We start from the raw sequence: 23607 nt of genomic DNA, 5'->3' as shown, positions 1-23607 counted from the left end.
TTCAATAGCAAAGCTTAATTAGAGCACTTGTGGGACACTATGGAAAGGCATATAAGGCGCCTGGATACACCAATCACCTCCATATCAATACCTGCATTGCTGGCCGCATTACATATAGCTGCTGTACCGAGGGCAAAAGGAGGAACTACGAAGTATTAGGTAGGTGGTCATCATTCAGTGATCACTCGGTGTATAGCGTAAAAAATAATAATAAAATAAAATTAAATTAAAATCTGGCAACAGAGAATCAAGTAATGGAGATGTTTCTGGTTCTACAAAACGTAGGACCAGAACAATTAACATAAAGATTGATGTAATTAAGCGCCCTGAGAAAGGTGAGACAACTGCATTCATCAATCGGACCTTGGATATCCTTTGTAAGTTGATGGTGAGAATCATAAAATACAAGGTGGCCCTATTTTGAAAATTGGTAAGTGGGACAACTTGAAACGAAATGTGAAGCATAGCATTTTTCCTTCAAAAATTAAAAGAAAAATATATTACAATTAAAATATTTTTTTTTATCAATCATAGTATTTTTTTTATTTTTTATTTATTTTTTAATGATTGTTAAATGCATTTGTCCTATATAAACTAATATTATTTATAATGGTTATTTTAAAAATAGCGAGGAAGACTACTTTTACTTTATATATTTTTATTTAGATTCTCCTTCTGAAGATTTTTAAACTCTGAAGGAATTTAAACTTTTTAAAATAAAAAAAGTTTAAATTCTGAACAGAACAGGGACTCGCATCTGGTGAGTTATGGGCTTGGCACACCCAGGGCCCTGAGCTGAATATCATCATCATTCCTCTTTCTTAGTGATTTCTCTCTCTCAAGGTAACTTAATTTTTTTTTTTCGGCTGATGCAGCCATAAGCTTGGTTTCTAAATTTCATAATAAGACTGTTTCTCTTTTTTCGCCAAGCAGGTTTCATTAAACTGAAAACTTCCTGATGAAGCATTTGAATGTGGAATGTTTAATATTTTATGATATCTTAAATGATTATTACTGTTTTTTTTTTTTTTTTTTAGTTTTCAAAATTATTTCACTTCAACAATTCAAAAAAATTCATTTGAGAATACTTACTAAAATAATCAATGGAATAGATAAATAATACGTTATACATGTAATTTAAAACATAGAAAGGTTTCTCAATTCTTATTTTTCTCTTATTAGAATTAATTTTTAACACATTCCTTAGATTTCAATAAGAATTAATTAAAAATGTACATAAAATCAATAAATTAAGTATTTTTCCTCTCTTATCGGTACAAATGATGGTATTATCGGCACTTAAAGTTCTGAATCGTTTGGCCACCCTGGTTACGTTAAGTGCTCTGCCTCTATCCAAATGCAATAAAGCAGATAGTGCATCTTACTGTCGTTAAATTTTTTTTACCATTTGAATTCAGGATAACTGTCATATGACTTTGAATACTGTAAATACTTTATTCCGTATATAATTTTTTTTTTCCGACTTCTTACTGTTTGATGCCTTCCAAGTTGCCATCTACGTCCATATTATAATAAATATATAATAATACGGAAGCAGTTTTCTTTACTCTGGTAGTGTGAACAATAGACTTAACCGATAGGGCTGGAAGTGGTCTCAAATGGAAGATATTTTTTCTTAGGTGTGCACAAAGTTGTTAATTTTGGTAATTAAAATTAATTCCGAAGAGTTGTATTTTGTGGAACGGACCAGTTTCGTACTACAAACGAGAATAGTTCAACATTCACTTCATGGATGGAGCGACAGGAAGATGTTAAACAAACAAACAGTTGTCTACGTTGACAAGGCATTTTTTTTTCTGATTAACAGTTTGCACATTCATGTCCGTTCTGATAAAAAAAAAAATAAAATAAATAACAATAAAACTTTGCTATAAATTATGAAATACTCTACTAGCGCTGTCTACCTTAAAAGAACTAATCGTTAGGATTCCCTCACATCTCCCTTATACCCCTCACGTCACGGGCGCTCATACACCCATTGCCATTCGTTACGTTTAATACGTTCAGAACTCAATTTTATCATTATCAACTTCGAGTTTATTTGCTTTGAGGTTTTTTAAGGTAAGTAATTAAGGATTTATGTCACAGTCAAAATGCTACTCTAACTGGTCGTGTTGAATGTACCTTTCCACAAAGGAGAAACATGCCTTTTCATGTTTCTGCAAATGTATTCAGGATCGATCCTGAATACATTTACACGTATATGTTAATACTACATGGGTACTACATTTCTTTAGGACAGCTAGAGAAAAACCACTGGGACCAATTGCAAAATTTTTGCAATGGTTACAGCTAGCTGTGGCCATTGCGTATGATAGGCCTAACTGATTTGGTCTCTCTAGCTATTTCCTAGATGCGCAAAATATAAAAATTCCGAATAGTATTTATTTTACAGAAAGGATTCGGCACGTATTGACTTACCTGCTCACGACAAAACACTTCTTACATTTCTTTAGGAAAGCTAGAGAAACACTGCTACCAATTGTAAAATTATCACAATGGGAACAGCTAGTAAAAATATTAGTCTGTTACGTTTATTTTTGCTCGAGTGCAGTATTTGCAGGTCTTTTTATAAAAATAATCTGGCTTCAACGTAGTACGCGATTGTCTGCAATCAGATGGTTTCCGTACAAGGCCTGTTAGTGAAAATTAAAAGTGCATTCTGTACTGATTTTGCATCGGATGTGGGGATATGAGGGAAAATTGGGAGAAATGTAAATGTCTATTACAGGACCGAAATCGTTATATTTATTTATTTATTTATTTTGTTCAAGACGATTAAATGTTTCTTACTAATTTTCGAGGACTTTCTTAATGAAGCCTAGAAGAATAACTGCAGTCAATAAGTTTAAAATTACAGAGCAAACTCAGATATGACGCGGTGTCAGGTGTTAAAGCCCAGCGTCAGGTGTTGTAAAGTTATACAGTATAGTGAATTTTTTTTTTGTATAAAAAAAATTGGTGCTGGTACTCGTTCTTTGCTATCAGGAAAAATTGAAAATTAAAAGGATATGAAAAATACAGGCAGTTCTCGTTTTACGAGTTCCCCCCCCCAAGTATCAAGAAAATCGAAAATATGAACATTAATTGCAAAAAAATGAATGTAAAACACTCATAAATACAGCATTCCAAACCACGTGCGTACAATAGCTATACAATACAATGTACCCCGCTTTACGATATTAATCAGTTCCAGAGACACCATCGTATCGTTAAAATATCGTAATGTGAACCCAATAACAGTTTTTTTTGGTAACTTGTTTCAAGATCTCGGAAGTTCAAATTTTCCCTGTATAACTAAGCTATTTATCTCTCTCTAAAATGTCATTTTTAAGGTCACGAGCGTGACCTTAAGGCCATATAAAAGGTCGTGAGCGTAGTTTGTAAATTGTATTAGTTACTAATTCAAATCATTAAAACGCACTACACTTTAATCGTTGGCGCCTCCGTAGCCAGGTGGGCAGGAGCAGCAGTGCGTAGCACACGCTTCTTGATTAGACCGGCGTTCGAGCCCGTGACCACCAAATACGGAGGATGCGGAAAGGTCAGGGAATGACCACCGCATATTCCCGGAGCAAGGCCTTAGTTGCTAATGCTCCTAAAAACTAAACAAACAAACTTTAATCGTTATTATATGTTCCGTTATAAGAAAAATTAGTACGGTTAAACGCCTTTTTAATTTTTTTCTAAAGCAGACTGGAGGTCACGACCTAAAACAACAAAAACAATTTGCACTTTCCGGTTTATTGGGCTTTTCTGTTACTGCAAGTAATTATAAACGGGTAGTTATTATTAATAGCCATATGGTGCAAGGAAGCCTGAGGATTATGCTGCACCAGTAAAAAAAAAAAAAAAAGTTCCTGAGAGAGAGTCAAAAGTAGAAGGGAATCACCAAGAAAGAGAAGAATGATGATATCCAGCACAGGACCCTGGGTGTGCCAAGCCCATACTCACCACATGTGAGTATGGGCTTGCATTTGTGAAAATACCGATAGCTGGAATTGTGTGGTTTTTACATTATGGTGAAATGTTTCCCCTTTACTGAAATCTTCAATCGTATAAAAAACAAATTTTCAGAATCTTCTCTTCATTCCTTTTTTTTTTTTTAAAGCTTCGTAAACTTGTTACTCCACGCAAATCGTGTTAGCAATGTGTGTATGTGCCGTTAAAAAATGCTTATGCATGCCATTGTGAAATTTATAAGTAAAAGAGAAGATTATCTTGGAAACAAACGCCTCTTGAAACATTTCTGAAGAAGACAACTCCTTGTGCAACAAACAGTTCCGAGCCAATAATGAGTGATTAATGAGTGTGCATTTTGTCGATGATAAAGAATAAACATTCTCTAACATTTGTAAGTCGTAAATAACTTCTCTATTATTATAATTTGCTTGATTTTACAGGCTACATTTTCATTTCTTTTGATAAATCAATCATGGTTTAAAGAAACTAATTAGCTAACTAATTTCATTGTTGAAAACGTAACCCCTATTTTTAACCTTATGTCTATGGGAAATAATTCCCGCTGCGCTTTACGAGTGCGTGCTAGGAACGAATTAACTCGTAAAGTCAAACTACCTGTATTCTAAACATTTTTTTCCCCCTGATATTGTTACTTTAGTAGTAATGTTTTTGAAATAAGAACAACAGATTTAATATATTAACAGTTTATTAAGCATAAATTTATTCAAGTACACTGGTGTGCAAAACTTCAGGACCAACACTATTTCTAAAGGTTACAACCACAATCTCTACTTAAATACTTTTTACTGATGAGAATAAATTCAGTCTCAACAGCTATTCTGGATGTCAGCTAATCTGGCAAGAGGTTGGCACATGGCATGTCCCCACAAATATCACTGAAAGTGATCAATATGGTGGTTGAGGTGTTCTTGTCTAGGCAGGCATTATCTTGGATGGACGTTCACAACTCCAGATACTGGTGTAATCCTTTCCCATGTGCGTCTGTTCCACGTTTAGGGCACAGACGCACATGGATGATAATGCCACACTCCATTGCACTGCAGCTGTTGATATGCTTTGGGAAAGTGAGGACATTGTTTGTATGGATTGGCCTGCCCATTCCGCTGATCCAAATCCCATCAAACACATATGGGATGCTCTGGGGAGACACCTAACGGCACATCCACACCCACCAGAAAATCTTCACCAGTTGAAGATGGTGCTGACAGAGAAATGGAAGATGTTACCGCAAGAACTTATCAATAACATTGTTCTAAGTATGTTCAGGTGGTGCAAAGCCTGCATCGACATTAGGGGTGGCCATATCTCCTACTGAGGATTACCTCTTCCCTTTTTTCCATCTCTGGCAGTGATGCATCTGTATCATGGCAGCCAGTGCTATGTTGCCATTTTTGAATAGTCCCTCTGTACTGTTTTTTTTTTTTGTTGTTGTGTTGGTGTTTCCTTCATTTTTGTAACTCGCAAGGTTCCTTTTGTATGCTTTTCCCATATCCAGGCCTTCTCCTACAAGAGGTTTTCTCCTGTAGCTTCTCATAAGAGAAAACCTGACCGGTCCTTAAATTTTGCACACCAGTGCATATTAAAAAAAAAAAAAAAAAAAAAAGTAAAATATGTTAATAAATTGGTTAACTACTGAGTGCCAGGCACTCAGGATGAAGAGTCCATAGTCATGAATGGTTATTAGTGTGGTATCTCAAATAGAGAGCTTTATGGTAACTGAAAAGTTTCTAGTACACCGGCTTGGCCCAAAACTGAGGAACTAACGAAAACATTGTCTATTTGAGTTTTTCTAGTTGTGAATGACAAGGGTGGGAGAAGCAACTCGGACTTCTTCTTAGAGAAGCAATTAGTCTTGAGGGAGAAGTGACTGGCAGGTGAGGGCATGAGTCCTTTGCACAAGGGCCTCCCCACCACCGACACTGCCTCAACTGACTCTCTGAGTACCTCTGCCAGGACAACTCCAGCTTTGAAAATTGTCTCGTTGCAAAATTTATAAATGACCTTTATAAAATTATTAACTATTTAGCAACCTTTCTGTCACCAAAAAGAGTTACTTAGTACAAAGAATCATGATATCAAATTGCAATAAAAATGTGTTTTTTTAATTTTAACACAAAGTAAATGATAGATTTCAATTGGAATAGTTTTCCCTTGGTAAGCATCGAATAACGCATAGCTTATAGGTATATTTGGGTCTAACGGCTTCTGGGATTTCTCCCATCTCCACGTATGTACACTGTTATGGACAAGCCAGGGATTTAAAAGTATGAGTCATGTGGTATGTAGCATGTTGTGCCCTTGTTCATCCGACCTGTTAACCGCCGGGCACCTAATGCGACCCAACATTACCATACCTTCCCACGGGGAGGCCGGCCACGTGTTACCTATATAGTACTCTGGCGAGTTCTGCCACCTACTTTCCTGGGATTTCCTTGGCTAGAACATAAAAAAACACGTGCTCGCGGTTCATTACAATAATTTAGAAGCTTCAGAGGGGCTATACGCCGAAATATTTTCTATATGCCTAAATGGGTCGGGCAAAAAAACGATGTAGTTAAATTTGTACATGTAGGGCTGAAAATGCTGTGAATGTCAACAGTAAAGGGGTGGGAAGACTGAAGAGAAGAAAAGGAAGGGGCCGATAGAGGATGGCCCCGCAACTGCAGTGGAGCATGCATAGCCAATGTGATTTTTAGCTAGATTAGTGATGGAAATGCGGGGGGGGGACACAAATTACTCACATTTTCCTTTCTGGCACTGCCATTTTTTAATTTTTTAAAAAAATATTTTAAATCTACTTGTTTAGCTCTTTCCAATGGCATATAAGTTATAGGTTGTCAAACATTTTAACTCCCCCCATTTCTCAGACAAATTTGTCAACAATGATCAATATGGCGTTACGTTGGTCCATATGATGTATTAATCCATGCAAAATTTCAAGTCAATAGCTTGAGTGGTTCCAGAGATACAATGCTGTGACAGATGGACGGACAGAGACAACCAAGTGGCATTATAATGGTCCTTTGTTACATTACAGACCATTATAAAGGTTTGGACACCACTGCAGTAAGTGGACTAGAGCCCATTGGGAATACCCCTTGATCTGCTCCCTGTTGACCAGTGCGATTTCTCCATATCTGGGACAGGTGGTCGGATAGGTTTTACCAGGTACCACTAAGTTGTAGAACGGCAATTTCTTTAGCTCTCTCAATTCGTCCAGCAGCACAAATTGCCCGAAGGCCAGAAATGCGAACAGTGCGTACAGAGTTAATTTTCTTCGCTCAACAGAAAGTATTTTAAATGTAACTTCCAATGGGAATTCAAGATAATTTGTTACAAAAGGACTTCGTTAAACAGAGGTCCGATTGAGTAATTTAGAATTATAAAAATGGTTATACAGTTTATATAGAAAATATCTTAACAATAGACAATGCAAATTTAGTTAAATAATTTAAGCTTATTTGAATAGTAGGTAAATATGAAAAAAATTTATGGAATATTTAAAAATTTCGGAGTGCACTGCATCCAAATGTCACATGTCACTGTTAATAAAGGTGCCGGTACACCATGCCGTTGCGTACTGTCCCAAAAAAGCACTCATTATATACCCATGTTATAAAGCGAAATGCATTACAGCCGAAAAAAAAGTTATTCCCCCCCCCAGTTTTTTTAAACATAAATACACTTTACTTTATGAGTATACAGATAAAAATACAAAGTATCAAAGGTTATATCATTTCCTCTTCCAGGGCCATCGAAACACGGAAAGTCTGGTAAGAAGAGTATATGGTTGCCAAAATTAATTTTTTATTATAATAATATTTAATAAAAGTATCTCAGTTAAAGTCAGTAAATAATGACTTTAATCTCAATATAGAAACAAATTTTAATGAATTGTTTTGCAAAATAGCACATTGTCTATTTACAGCTGAAGCATGTGCATGAATTGTAAGACTAGTGCACATTTTTCTATTATTAGATTCCTTTGTAAACAGATTTCAATTAAAAATCTGTTTCTTAGTGAAATGAAATATTTGCTTATAATTCATGCAAATATTTCATTTGCATGAATTATAAAAACACTTTAAAAACACTTTATTTTCAATTGGAAAATATCTTGTTCATTAAGTACTATTAAAATAATTAATTTAAAAAATTGTGTTCAAAAACATTCTAATACCATTCATTTAGCACTGTTAATTAAAAAAAAACAACTTAAAATTGCATTCTAATACCATATTTTCAATTTTGTAAGTAAATGTCTCACGAGCCCAGTGGTTAGGGCACTTATCCGTAAAGTAAAGAGACCTCAGTTTGAATCCCACCAAAATTACTCTTATGAAAAAATCCTGTGGTGCCATCCACTAGCAAAATTCAAAGGATCATGGGAGACAAAATCAGTTCAAACTGCTACCAAACAAGATGCCACACCTTGTTTGGCAGCAAAAATTAAAATCTGTTCAAATGGCCAGTACCCCTACTACAATACTAAAGTGCACAAAGTGAGAATGTAATTGATATAAATAAAATTAATAAAAAATATATTTTCATTTCTATTTATTTAAAATTGTAGTATTCATTACAATCTTCAAGGGTGGCAAATACCCTTCTGTATAAGGGTGCCAAAAACCCTAGTGCCAGCCTTGCCCTTTGCATTCTACTAATACATGGAGTTATGGCCTTAGATTTTATGCATCCATTCTGCAATAGTAATGTAATTAAGTTTGCTGGAACTGATGACAGCAAGATTTTTTGTAATTCTTAATTGTAGTCAGATACAATACATGAAGATGTTCACTAACATTCGAACCATGCCATTGCCTCATTAATGCTTTCGAGCACTTTGTTAATTTCTGGTACATTTTCCTTACCAGAGTCATCCACATTATCTTCCAAGCCCCTATGTTGCTGGCCTTCTGTTTGTCTTCCCACTGTTAAGAGGCTGTGATTTCTTCATTGTTCAGGTAATGTGCAAGTGAAGTTTCAGCATCCACCTCAATCAAAGCAGCCAATCAAAGGTCATTTGCTTGAAGACTGCTACCAAGTATGTTACAAACAGCCTTTTCTTCTTGTTCTGAAAATGCTTTTAATTCAAGGTTATTATTAGTGATCTTGTCTTTTCCAATACATTTTCTTTGGCAGTTAGCATTAGCAGAGGCATATGATGCAAGAAAGCAAGCTTATACAGTATCAGTAAAGGAAAAAAAAAAAACATTTTACCCATCCATTTTCTTCAAAGGTTTTGTCCATTTCTTGAATTTGTTTAAGCTATCAACTTCCACAACAGCAGATAGAAGCTTGTTTCAGCAATCAGTTTCTAAAAGTACCACCTGCTGGCTAAAGGCAAATTTCTGCACATCTATTCTACAACTGTCTTTTGTCAATTTGAGTTTATGCCTCCTCAGGTTTGTAATCTGAGCAAGAGGAAGAATCCCATCAGTATTGAGCCATCTACAGAGATTCCCAAAACATACTGCCCAGAATATTCTTCAACACAATGCTTTACCCTGTAAATAGCATCCTCAGTAGTATTCCCTTTTTCAAAACAATATTAATTTTCTGAAGACATTTTTCTCTTCATAACTAATCATTAATTGGCTAATGTATAGTATGCATACATTGGTTTGCACTTGGATGGTCACCTCCAGTATGCTAGGTGACATATTTCAGGACTTCTGAAATATTGCCACCTTCATCAAGTTGTTGCTAAGGCTATATTCAGGGTTATTAACAGTCCCACTATCATGAAGGTGGAAGCAGAAAATTTGGTTGTCACAGAATGACCGGACTACATGGAAATTCAGTTCCATCAGCATTTTAGGCTCCCAGGTAGCAAGTCCAGCTTGGATACCTGAGAATGTCTGTGACAGCCTTGAGATCCAGCTGTAAGTTAATTATAATATATAATAAAAGTATCTATCTGTCAAGCTATATTAAAGGAGGAAGTGAAGGAAGTAAGCAACCCTTAGCCATAATTATGACTGCATCCTTGGATTTAGGAGAGGTCCTTGTGGACTGGAAATGCATGAATCTATCCCCAATTCACAAAAAGGATCAAAGAGTGACACGAGTAATGACAGACTTGTTAGTTTAACTTGTTTTCTGGAGAAAAATAATGGAGTCGCTGGTTAAAGAAATAATGCAGGATCATCTAGACAAGGCCACAGTTATACTTCAAATATAGCATAGGTTTGTTAAGGGAAAATAATTTTTTTAAGTAATTTGATTGGTTACTATAATGTGGTCACAAAGGAACTCGTTTCAAAAAATAATTCTGATATCATATATTTGAATTTCAGGAAAGCTTTCGATACTGTACACATAAAAGCCTGCTGTACAAATTTGAGCAGTGTGGTATTAAGGGAAAGTTGCTGCTATGAATAAAGGGATGGGCGAGTGGTAGAAGACAGTGTAATCAATGGACACTGCTCTTTGTGGACTATTTAGCATTAATAGTGGCAGATGATGCAAAAAAGCATGCTTATACAGCACCAGCAACTAAAATAAAATAAAATCCACTTCCCATTTCACCTATTCATTCCCTCCAATAGTTTATCTAGTTCTTCCTTGAATTTATGAAAGCTATTAATTTCCACTACAACAGATGGAAGTTTGTTCCAGCACTGAACCAACCACTGGATAAAGGCAAACTGCTGTTCACTATTCTGCAACTGTCCATCTTCAATTTGAATTTGTGCCTCCTTGTGTGTAGTCTGAAGAATCCCATCAGTATTTAGCTTCCTCAGCGGGTTCAGAGCTGCAAACACCTGTCAGATCACCTAGCAGGTGCCTAGTCTCCAGATGCTGCAACTTGCAGAATTGAAACCTTTCTTGGTAAGAATCACTCCTTTGTTTCCTCACCAATGTTGCCCTTCTCAGTACTCATTCCAGCAGCTCTACATCTTTCCTATGATGAGGCCTCTAGATCTGTATGCAGTACTTAAGATGTGGCCTGACCATTGCCTTATACAACAGAAAAATCACCTATCCCTTCTAGAAAAATTTCTATCTCTCATTGAAAAAAAGCCATGAGCTATTCTGTAAAACTGTCTGAATTCCTTAAACTTCATATCTGACTGTACAATTAGCTCCAGGTCTTTTCCATTTTCCACTAGCCAGAGTGTGCTACCACACAGTTCATACATTTCTCTGGGGTTACTGCTACTCATATGCAGTACTTGGCATTTGTAAATGTTAAAATTCAATTTCCATTTCTCAGCCCATCTGCCTAACATTTCTAGATCATGTTACAGTACCATTCCATCATTACTGTCATTAACCACTCTGCCAACCTTTGTATCGTCTGAAAACTTAGATGCCTTCAACAATATCACTGATAAATATAGAAAACAACAATGGGCCTAACAACAAACCCTTGGACTCCACTAATATCATTAGTCCATAAAGAGCAATGTCCATCAATTACCACTCAGTCTTCTCCCACTGAACCATCCCTTTATCCACAGCAGTAATGTGCCTTTACTGCCACAACTGCTCCAATTTGTACAGTAGGCTTTTATTGTGAAAGAGTACCAAGAATTTTCCTGAAATTCAAGTATGATATAAATTGTTTTCCATCCAGATCCTTTGTGATCACATCATAGTAACCAATCAAATTGATCAAACAAGATTTCCCCTTAATGAAGCCATGCTGTGTGAAGTATAATTGAGGCCTTATCTAGATGATCCTGTATTACTTATTTAACCAGTGTCTCTATTTTACCTGGTACGCAAATTAAACTAACAAGTCTGTTATTCTCATGATCCTCCTTTTTGAGAATTGGGGAAGCATTTGCACAACTCCATTCTTCAGGAACTCCTGCTGAATCCAAGAATTCTCTCCTAATTATGGCTAAGGGTTTGCTTATTTCCTTCACTCCTTCTCTTAATGTAATTGGATAGATCCCACCATCCCCGGTGCCTTATGTTTAATTTCGACAATTTCTCTTCCACTTACACTAGGTTATTACAAAACCATTTAGCTCTCTGTTAGTTTGATAAACTTCTGGCATCCCCTGCACTAAAGTTCCTCATGTGTGAATGTAGATGCAGAATGCTCTGTCAGCAACCTGAGCAGGATCAACAGTCAAACCATCAATATGAAGTGGCCAATTTGATCCATCTCCTTCCTTCTAGTGTTTACAAAGCCTTTCATATTTTTCTTTGCATCCTTCACCAATGATTTCTTGTAACTGGCCTTCACTTGCCTAACCTCCTTTATGACTTGATTACCAACTAATTTATATGCATCCCATGCATTTTTTTTTATGTCATGATTCTCATCAGTTCATCTGACATCACTTTAGGCATATACCTTGAATATTGTTTAGTTCATATGAAAAGCCTAGTAACGTGTATGATTAATTCCTTGAATGCTTCCCATTTAGAATTTGCTGAGGGTAACATCATCAGTTGATCCCACTGTATAGAATTCAAAATGTGTGAGACCATTGTAGTTACCTTTTCGAAAACAAAAACCCTTCTCTTTAACCTTGATGGTAGTTACACCTAGTAAAGCCGAAATCAGTACACTGTGATTGCTGCCACCTAGTAGTTTATCTGCAGATTCTGAATGAATGAGTAATTACTGCTGATAATCAATCAAGAGTATTAATTCCTCTTTTTGCCTCTCTAATGCTGCAATAGAAAACAGTCCTCCAATAAATCCAAAAAAAAGTCTTGCTAGTCTGTGAGTGACCAAACCACAAGTTCCAGTCAATATCTGGAAAGTTAAATCCCCCATTATAAGGCATTCTGATTTACTGGCCCACTATATTTCTCTGTACAGTTGCTTTTTCTACTAATTAGACTCATTAGGCCTTTAAAAACATGCTTGCTCATTTTTGTTTTCCCAGTGCTTATGTCACACTGAACTGACTGAACATTGCACCTGGCCACCCATGTCAACTGAAATTTTAATTATGAGGATATCCCACCCCTCCTATCCTATCTGTCCTTTCTTTATACATTGTAATATTTTACTCCCCATATTCAAATTCTGCATCCCTTGTATCTGAGTGACCACATCACTGAAATCCAAACAATATCTGCACTTGATGTCTTGACCAGCACTTCAAATTCATCAAATTTATTTACTATACTCCTAGCACTGGTATACATGCACCTGCTCTTATGCTTAGTTACTGTTACACAGTTCATATATTTACTTGTTTCATAATGACTCTCAGCAGTTCTTGATCTCCAGCATCTTGCTTTGGAGGAAGCTACTATTTTCAACAGAAGCAGTGCAAGAATCACTTTCATCTATGCATGTGGCTATTGTTAATCTTGTATTCTGTGTTATCCCTCAAGTTAGCAGTTTCTGACTCACTTAACAATGTCTTGATAACATTAACAAATATTCTTGCTCCTTTTCTATTTAAGTATTAAGTACCAAGGTACTTCTGGCATAAGGTGATTGTGCTTGCCTTTCCCATACCAGGAAAGAATAATCCCAAAATACTGAACAATAACCATTCTGTTGCTCTGATAAGCTGCTTGTGGACAATCCTGGAAACAACAATTGATGCCTTCCTTATGGTTTAGAATCAAACGGCCTCTTACCCAGGATAATTTGGCTTCTGAGGGAACCAGTCAACACTCAATCATTTAATCAGATTGAAAACATTCATTCAAGATGCTTCTCTGAAACATAAGCATCTAGTGCTGTTTTCTTTGATGTGGAAAAGCATATAACATGGCTTGTCGATTTAGAATTTTAAATGTTTTTAACATTGGTCTTAGGCCTCCCCCCTGCTGTTTTTTGTTAAATTTCCTTTCAAACTACTCATTCCAAGTTTGTATGGGTCTTTCTCTCTCATTGCCACTTCTAATCTGCTTGGTGTTTTTTTATTTCAGGTCTTCTTGTAGCACCTTTCTGTTAACTATTTTGCCACCTTTTGAATCATCTGCAAACTCTGACATTTAAAATTGATATGTTTCTATCAATTTCATTTTATTTATTAAAATATTGAAAATAAAGGGCCCAGCAGTGACTTTAAGGTACTCCACTAATAATATTAGTCCAAGAAGAGCAGTGCCCATAACATGCAGTACATAAAGCAAATGTGTTACCTTTCCAGATTTTACAATGCATGGGAAACCTGTCATATCTTTTGAAATATTGTGTAATTTCTTTTGCATCTTACTGAATGACATATTATTTACTGAAACAGCCAATTAAACTTTAGATGTGAATCAATTTAAAGCAGGTAACTAGCAACTGAAATGTCCAAGCATGTTTAATGATTAACATAGATAGCTAACTTTAACAAATTTGGTATTTTAATTTCAATGGTAATAAATTTAAACTGAATTTTCTAATTTCAGAGAAAATATGGCACTTTCAATGTATCTAATGTGGTTCTGATGGTAGAGCATATCTCTCAAGGTGCCTGTAATAGTTCCCATTGTAAGGTAAAAGAAAATATTCAATTCACTCCATTGCCTGCTATTAAAAGAAAAGAAAACAGTTATGAAAGTGCCAAGACTTTGGATAAAGAAACTGTTCCTTTGAAAGTTTTTAATTTAAATAAAAAGAAAAACAGTAATGAAAGCCTGACTGTAGGTAGCTACCATGCAAATATTCATAAAAATAAACGCTCTATACCTCTACCACACAGATTTATCAAGATTGATCAGCCAATAATATTTGCCAATAGTGTTACAACAACTATAATTACTGACAGAGAAAATTCCACGGAAAGGACAGAAGACACATCAACTCTTTCAACTGTGTTATGGACAGAAAAGACACAGATAGTTTCAAATATGGCATGGTTTGATAATTCTACTCATTCACTGAATGAGTCATTAATAACAAGGTTGAACAATTTAACAGAAATAATAGGTTGTGATGATATACAAAATAATAGTCATAATGTCTCAACTATATGTTTGACACCAAAAGTATCCTCATACACTGGTTACAAAAAAATGCTAAGGAGACTGATGGCTGCACTGAGAAATCCATATGTAATAGCAGCCATTTGTATTGCAGCATGCATTGCACTTACATCTTCTCTGGCTTGCTTAGTAAGAAGAACTAAGAGAAAATATGATTTAGACAACTCCTGTAACTATAAGGAGAGTTACACGTCAACCACATCTAAGTTACCCAAACTTCAGTTTTTAGTAGAAACTGATGTATAAGTTAACTTTTTGTCTAAACTTTTTCTACCCATTATCACTAAATTATCCAATCCAATTATTTTTCCAAGCCAGCATACTTTGATGTATTAAAAGGACTTGAATAATTGGCCAGCATACTACCTGTGTTAAAAGGACTTGAATAATTGGCCAGCCAACCTACATTAATGAGAAAGTAAATTCATCTTCACTCAATTCACATAAGTTATTTAACCTTTAATTAACATTAAGGTTAAAAACAGATTTTAATTTAATATCCAATAATAAATCATTTATATACTAGACAGCAAGAGCTGGAATATTAGAATATTGTATTACACTAAATTGTAATTAACGATTAAATTTGGTCCACTCTGTGTTCCTAGTCTTTCTACATTCTTGCAAAATGGATTTTCATTAAAGCAATTAAACATTTTACAAAAAATACATGATTACTTTACAGAAATAAATTTATAGTTTCAAAAAAAGTATGGTATAACTTGAAATTTATATTATATTCCACAGGAAATGTTAACCTTAAAAATAAAGCCCTCAAATGCTTACTAATTTGATAAGGTGGGATCCAAAACTTGTTACAGCCTCTCAGTCACATTTAAAATTCAAATAATCTAACAAGACACCACAGGTTCAAGAGAATAAAAATTTACCATTAACAATTTTTTATTTAAAATTTAACTTATAATTAACTTTTTGAACTATAAAAGAATTATTGGATAACCATAAGTTCTGGAAGTATCAAGGTTAAGTTGATTAACAGTTTATAACAGTTCAACCTCTATTTCTCAGAACTGCTACCTAGTAATGTCAATTGTGTTAGACTACACTGAACATTTCATAAATTAATTTCCACTCTATTTAGAAGAAAACTTAATTAAAATAAAATAAAAAATATTAGGGAAATTAACTGGTCAAATGCTTAAGATAACTGTGAGCCACAGGTAGCTCATAAGATGTTTTGAGGACCTTTGATAAGGTGTGATTGTTGGCATCTTAGATAAGAATTTCTTAATGTCTATTTTTAGCAACAGTATTTTATCTAAGAAAAAAAAAAATTGCTTCTTGACAAGTCTTTCATTATTTGAAATTAAATACAGTAAAGTGAAACATCCAATTCCACGTGTGGCATATGCAATGAATTTCACCACAAAATTTTATTAGCATCATAATTTATTTATATATGTAGGTATAATGGCTAATCAAAGGTTGTATAAAAAGTATCATACACATTACTGGGGAGTAAATCACAGTTACTCACTCTTGCATTCAAGGGAGGACTAGCACTAAAATTTGGAATTTTAACTGGCTATTGATGGACCTCTTTTTCAAGAAAAACAGTTTTGTGTAATCTTCCTCATCTTTGCCTTCTTCCCATGTTTATATGGGTTTTACATTTCCATCCTTAATTTTTTCCTCCATTTCTCCCTATCAGGCATCCTCTCTTTTAAATCCTCTGCTACCTTGTCCTTCCATCTCAGCTTAGGTCTCTTCCTCTTCCCTATCACCTACAACTTTTTGCACCTCTTCCCTACATACCCCTCACTTTGTTCCACATGTCCAAGCCACCTCAACCTAGATTCCTGCATTTTTTTACTCAAGAGGCCCCACCTTAACCATACCTCTGATGTAGTAATTTCTTATCCTGTCCTTCTTTTGTCACACCACACACCAATCTTAGCATCCTTATCTCTGCCACTTCCATCATCTTCTCCTGGGCCCTTGTAATCGCCCATGTCTCAGCACCATACATCAATGCGGGTCTAACCACAGTTTTGTACAATCTGCCCTTCATTCTGCAATTTACTTTCTTATCACACAGCATCCCACTCATCTTTCTCCAGTTCAACCATCCACATTGCACTCTATGCTGTATTTCTGCATTCAATCCTCCATCCCTCTCAATGCTCGATCCCAGATACTTAAATATCGAAACTGATGGTAGCTTGGCGAAGGTAAAGAAAGCCAACACGAGAACGATGAGAAACGTCGGATAACTTACGCAGAAAATTAGTTTCCTGATATAGCACTCTAGCGCTGCTCGCTTGGTAAACAGACATTAGGTGTTATCGGTCTGGAGCAAAGTCGAAAATGATATTGATTGACAGGTAGGAATGGCAAATGATGTGCTGATTGGTGCGCGAACACAACAAACGATAACATTGGTTTAGTAGCACTAATGGTAACTTGCTCTTTCCATAATAGTGAAAAAAGGTCAGGTTACCTCCACTTGAATCCCATGGGAGCTTGACCCCCCTCCCGAAATGGGGTATCCTAAATGGTTTTTCTTTAGAATCATGGGTGAACTATCCCATAAATTATTTATTAACAAAATATTAATTTTTTATTACTGTACTTTTATTTTTAAAGTCAGGTTATGAAATATAACAAAAAATAAAGAAACCTTTTCCTTTTTTCGTAACCAAACCTAAATCAATGGTATAGTAAAAACACTCATGAACTCAAAATCTGCTTTTAATAATGAAAAAAAAAAAAACATAATGAAGAACATAAAAATGAACAGAACGAAACTTTTATTAATTTAGTTTTCATTGAAAAAACCAACGGTTTTATTTTCTTTACAAATTTCATCCATCTGTTCTACTTTACCATTCATCACAAAACTTATGCACCGTTCTTTACTCATAAATACACATTATAATGCCAACTAAAGCCTACACAGTAGCTTGTGGTCTGTTGCACCCACCACCAATCATTTCATCATTTGCCATGCCTACCTGTCAATCAATATATTCTTTTTGATTTTGGCTCCAGACCGATAACACCTACTGTCTGTTTACTGAGCGAGCAGTGATAGTCCAGTTTTGGGAAACTAATTTTCAGTTAAGTTGTCAGACATTTCTCATCATTCTCTTGTTGGCTTTCTTTACCTTAGCCGGTAGCTCTTCCTCCTGCAGTTTTATTGAACTCTCATCTTCTCCATTCAATGCCATATATTCTGTCTTTGTTCTACTTATCCTCATGCCTCTCTTCCAATGCTTTCCTTCATTCCTCCAATTTCTTCTCTACCTTTCCTTGTGATGGTTTGCACAGTACAATATTGTTTGCAAACAGCATACTCCATGGTGCTCTACTCTTCATGTCTCTCACCAACACATCCATTACCAGATCAAACAGATGTGGGCTGAGAGCTGATCCCTGGTGCAGTCCAACTACTACAGGGAACCCCTCAGTCATACCTACACTACTCTTAACCTGAGTCACCTCTCCCTTGTACATTTCCTTCACAAGCCTTACGTACTTTTCTGATACACCCTTCTCCATCATGCATCTCCACACCTCTTGTCTGGGCACCCTATCATATGCTTTTTCCAGGTATATGAACACCATGTGCAACTCTACTTGCATCTTCCTGTACCTTTCCATCACCTGCCTTAAAGCAAAGATTGCATCTGTTGTTCCTCTTTCTAGCATGAAACTGAAATGTTCCTCTCCTATTTCTGTCTCCTGCCTTATCCTTCCTTCCACAATTCTTTCCCAGATCTTCATTGAATGGGACATTAACTTTATTCCCCTGTAGTTCCCATATTCCTGCACATCACCCTTTCCTTTATAGATTGGCACAAGTATACTTTCCCTCCACTCATCTAGTGTCCTCTCCTGCTGCCACAGTCTTTTCATAAGGTCCCATAAGCTATTGATCCCTTTGTCCATACCGCTATCGGTATCTGATTAGCACCTGCTTTCCCCCTCTTCATTTTTCTGAGTGCACTTTCCACTTCTTTCCTGCTTATGCCTTCCACTACTCTTTCATTCGTCTCCATCTTTGCATAATGCTCTTGGGTTTTCCTCATTTAATAACTTCTTAAAATAGTCTTTCCATCTTTCCTTAACCTATATCCATCTTTCCTTATCCTGGTCCTGTATCACCACTCCCCTCATTTTTTATCTGTTTCATTGATAAGTCTTTTGATGCCTTGTCTCTCGCTTTAGCTATTCTCATTAATTGCCTAACCCCATCTTTCCTTTTCAGTTCTTCATAGGCCTCTTCCACTGCCTTTGCTATTGTATCAGCCCTTTTTGCCTCCTTATTTGCTAATTTATATGCTTTATCTTTCTGGCTACCTGTTAATTCCCATCCTTGATTCATCGCCTTTTTTTTTTTTATCACAGATTACTTTCTCATTACCACCAAGCCTCCTTTCCCTCTGGCATCCCCTTTCCTGATGTTTTCCCCAACTCTTCTTCTCCAACTTTCCTTATGATACAACTAATTAACTCCCACCACTCTTGCACGTCTTCCGGTAACTTTATTCCTTTTAGCACCTTTTCCCTAAACTCCTTCCTCCAACCCTCCTCTTTCAATCTCCACCATTTTATCCTTTTCTCCCTCTGTTTTGAATATTTCCTACTTTTGTCTACTGCAACCTCCCAATCGACCACAAGCAATCTGTTGTGCAGACACTTTCTCCATTTATCACCTTGCTGTTCCTCATTTCCTTTAGATGCCTTCTACGGCACATGATATAGTCAATCTGGCTTATCCTTTCCCCACTCTTGTATGTTATCAGCTGGCTTTCTTTTCAAAGTAGGTGTTAACTATCACCAGGTTGAATGCCACTGCATGTTCTACTATCCTCTCCCTTTTTCCATTTCTTTCCCCAATACTCTACCTTCCATACACTCTTCCTTCCTCTTTCTTGCTTCTTCCTAAATGTCCATTTAAATCGCCTCCAACAATCAACCTCTCTTTCTCAGGTATTGCCATGACCACTTGATCCATTTCCATCCAAAAACCATCCTTTTTTTTTCCTTCCCCACATCTTACTTGCAGGGCATACGCACATACTATTGTGGTCAAGTGTCCATCCACCTCCAATTTGACTCTCATAATCCTGTTGCTCCTTCTGTCAACCTCACACACTCCATCCTTTAACTCCTTATCAACTACAATACATATTCCATTTCTTCCTCTCCCCTAAAGAACAACTTGTACCCTTCACCCTCTTTTGCTTTATTTCCCTTTCACCTTGTCTCTTGTAGGCATAGGATCTTCACTCTTCTTTGCATCAAATTCCTGATCTCTCTACTCTTTCCATTCAACGTCCCAATGTTCAATGTTCCAACACTTTTCATCCTCTTCTCTAGCTGAACTAACTTCTTTAACTGAACCCATCCTTTGTTTGGTAGCCCTGACCCTTTTCTCACAGTTTCCGGGCGATGTGACTGTGTGTCGCTTATGGGGTATGCCCTAGCCGTTCACATCCATTTTCCGTCATTCTATCATTTTATTTTGTTTTGGCATAGTTTTTACGGTCAGATGCCTTTCCTGACGCCAACCCTCACCATTTATCCGGGCTTGCTCCCCTCCATGGCTGGTTAGTTTTATGCAATAGATCGTTTAAAAATCAGTTACATATATAAATTATATAAAAAGATTTATTCTACCATATGAGGGTGAAACTAATCCTTCCCCACTTCCCCTGGATACTACTGCAGGTATGCCAATGTAAACTGTATGTTATGTATTTTGTTTTTAAGTATGTGTATTTAACATTTTATTTTCTTACATCCACAACCACCATCCTTCATAGGGCTAAATAAATGAGAATCTGGCATAAGGTCAGTTGTGTATGAGGGAAGAGGATATGGCAGAACAGTTGGGATTCCTTTGTCAGGATGTTGGTATGGAGTTTGGCACTGTCTTGCTGAAGCAAAAATTTTGCTTTTTCCCTCTGCCCTCACTCTTACAATTTGTCTTCAGTGCTGAAGTGAGCAGAATTGTGTGCTCCATTCCAGAAAATCCAAGAAGAATAACTATCTTTTGGCCCAAAAGATAGAACAGGCAATTTTTTTACAGTGGAGCTGAGCCTTAAATTTCTTTATCAGTGAATCTTTGTCACTACTCCACAGGCTATAAAAATTAAGACAAAGCAAAAATTTACACTTTTATTACCTTACCAAGTAAAAAAATTAAATGATATATGTGAAAATCAACAAATGGTCAACAAACCGAATGCTATTCAACTCTGCTATTCTGGCAGCAAAGAAACATTTCAAAAATGGTGCAGCAAAAAAATAAGTAATTATTTTTGTTAAAGGCCTATAGATATGTTATTTTGGCTGAAAGTTCCATTTGTTTTTTTTACCTATGAATAAAAATATGTAAGTACACCTTTGTTTTTATTTCTGTACTTAATAAACCTCTTTTAGTCTCTAGAACAGTATTTTTGATGAGTTCGAAAATCTGAACAAATCGAACTCATCAAAAATACTGATGAGTTCGAAAATCTGAACAAATCGGAAATTTGAACTACCCCTGGTTCCAATTAGTTCAAATTACTGACGCTGTAGTGTGTGTGTAAACTGTACTAACCCAACTAACTTTCTCAACCACTTAGTCACTGGGGGCACCACTCCTGCCTCCACATGACAGGGTAGGTAACCTGGGAGAAGAAAACTAGGGCTAAATGGAGCAGTGATGGACATGAATAGACATGTCACTTATGGATATCATGATCCAGTTCCCTCAAACAGAATGTCATAAATGCATCTAATGCAAAAAGGCAGAAAAAAAGGAACTGAAACCCTGCCCCTCTTTTTCTCATATTACATTTTTTGACTGGTCATCATTTGAGTAAATTCTCCCCATTCAGAAATGTCTTAAATGTGGTGGGCCCTCCAAAAATGGTTTGAAGATTAAAATCTGGAGGCCTTCTAGTGGAAATGAGTGAGCATAAGCACTCAGAAAGACTATTAAAAACAGACTTTTGGTGGAATTCCCACAAAGGTCACCTGAACTCCTCTAAAGGGGTAATAGATTGGGATCTCCTTATGTATCTGAGGAAGGAATCATGGCTTCCATTTATTTTTCTATTTGGAAGCTCAGACATTTCATTGCTGCATATAAAATTCTAAAACCACAGTTTGGGAATGGTAAATATTTTAAATGATGAATAACTGTATTTTTCCATTAGAGCAGTTTTTTTTTTTTTTTTTTTTTTTTTTTAGTGCATATCAAGGCGCTATGCACAAAAAAAAACACAAACTAGTGTTTTAGTTTTAATGAACAAACTCAGGCTGTGCTCTGCCTATAATAAAAATTTTGCTCTCATAGCATGAGAACATTGCCCTGAATTCATTAATCTTTTCAAATAAACTTTAAGCCGAATACAGATTTGATAAATTATCTGACGTTTAGCAAAAAAATTTGGTGGTATTCAATTCAAATCCTTTTTCATGACTAGTAAGAAATTATTGAATCAAGATATGGGTTAAAGCTAAAGACAGCACTAATAAAATGTTTGCAATTATAAAACTAATTCACTGTCCAATTCCCTATTATAATTTTTAAATAACTAAAATTCTTTTTGTTTAGACAAATTTTTTTTAACAATATGCTGAAATTAAACAAGTGTATGTTTCATGTATCTTTTCCTTTACTACTTTGTCATGCTCCTAGAACTTTGTTGTTCACTAACCTTAAGAGATTAGACAAGATGTGCTACATACAATGTCATTAAAAAGAACAGTTTTTCACAAGGATATCAGATAACATAAGATAAACAATAGGAAAGTGATTTTAAACTGATTTCATAAATAAGAAAAAATGAGCCCATGCATGAAAGCTGATATAGTAAATTTTATTTTATAATTAATGCAAAATTAAAACCATTTTTTTTAGCTTAAAATGGTTGGCTAAGAGATCAAGAGTAATCTTGTTGTACCAAGCAATAAAATAAATCATTGACAGAAACAATTCTTTTAAATTGGTTTGTTACAGAGTGAATCCTACAAAGCAAAGGATTTAAGTGCAAATAATTGTCAGTTTATTAGAAGATTGTCATAACTATTATACTCCTATATGCACCAATAGTGCTGCATTCTGCATAATATATTTGCTTATCACAGGAAGAAGAGGGGCATAATTTTTTAAAATAAAAACAATATTCAACTGAAACTTAATTTCTCATTTTAACTGTTATAGCTAAAAAAAAAAAATTGTAAAAAATTGATTTTTGACAGACAGTATAGTTAGTTAAATTATAATAACAGTTTAAATTATTATTACTATTTATTTATTTTTTATTTTTTTGAATCAGTGATAATATACTTTGATTACATACTCTTAATTTAAATTTAAGGTCAGTATATATTATGGAAGAAATCTATGAATCGCATGGATTTTTAGTAATATATATATATATAACTGAAATTATAACTTTACTTTCTTTTTGATAACAGTAGTAAATCGTCTGTTGGAACATCCGTGTTTAGGACTTCTACACGATACGTTAATTTTTTACGATGAAGCCAGCTATGGGTATTATCAAACTTCAAGACATCTATGAAAGAAAATAAAAAGTAAAATAAAAATAATGTAATAGATTAAACTTTTCAAATAATTCCAGAAATGAGCTTCAGGAAAACAGTTATATTAAATGATAACCTTTTATGAAATTCTTCAAGGCATTTTGAAGGAAGAGAAAATGAAAAGTG

At 35.4% G+C, this 23607-nt stretch overlaps 1 protein-coding gene across 1 annotated transcript in view; it reads left to right on the top strand.

Annotated features, from left to right (window-relative positions):
• LOC150081799 (uncharacterized) overlaps window positions 1-15263 on the top strand; it is a 32590-nt gene extending 17327 nt beyond the window's left edge. The window contains exon 2 of the mRNA XM_090379674.1: window positions 14335-15263. Within this exon, the coding sequence (XP_090235800.1) occupies window positions 14374-15156 (783 nt within the window). The 5' untranslated portion in view covers window positions 14335-14373 and the 3' untranslated portion in view covers window positions 15157-15263. The remainder of the gene's footprint in view (window positions 1-14334) is intronic.
• The last annotated feature ends 8344 nt before the right edge of the window (window positions 15264-23607 follow it).

Source organism: Mastigoproctus giganteus, chromosome 8 (assembly GCF_048544385.1).
Source record: "Mastigoproctus giganteus isolate SK-2022 chromosome 8, ASM4854438v1, whole genome shotgun sequence".
Taxonomy (NCBI): Eukaryota; Metazoa; Arthropoda; class Arachnida; order Uropygi; family Thelyphonidae; genus Mastigoproctus; species Mastigoproctus giganteus.
The sequence above is the reverse complement of the archived record's forward strand: the minus strand, read 5'-3'. Positions and strand labels throughout refer to the sequence as shown.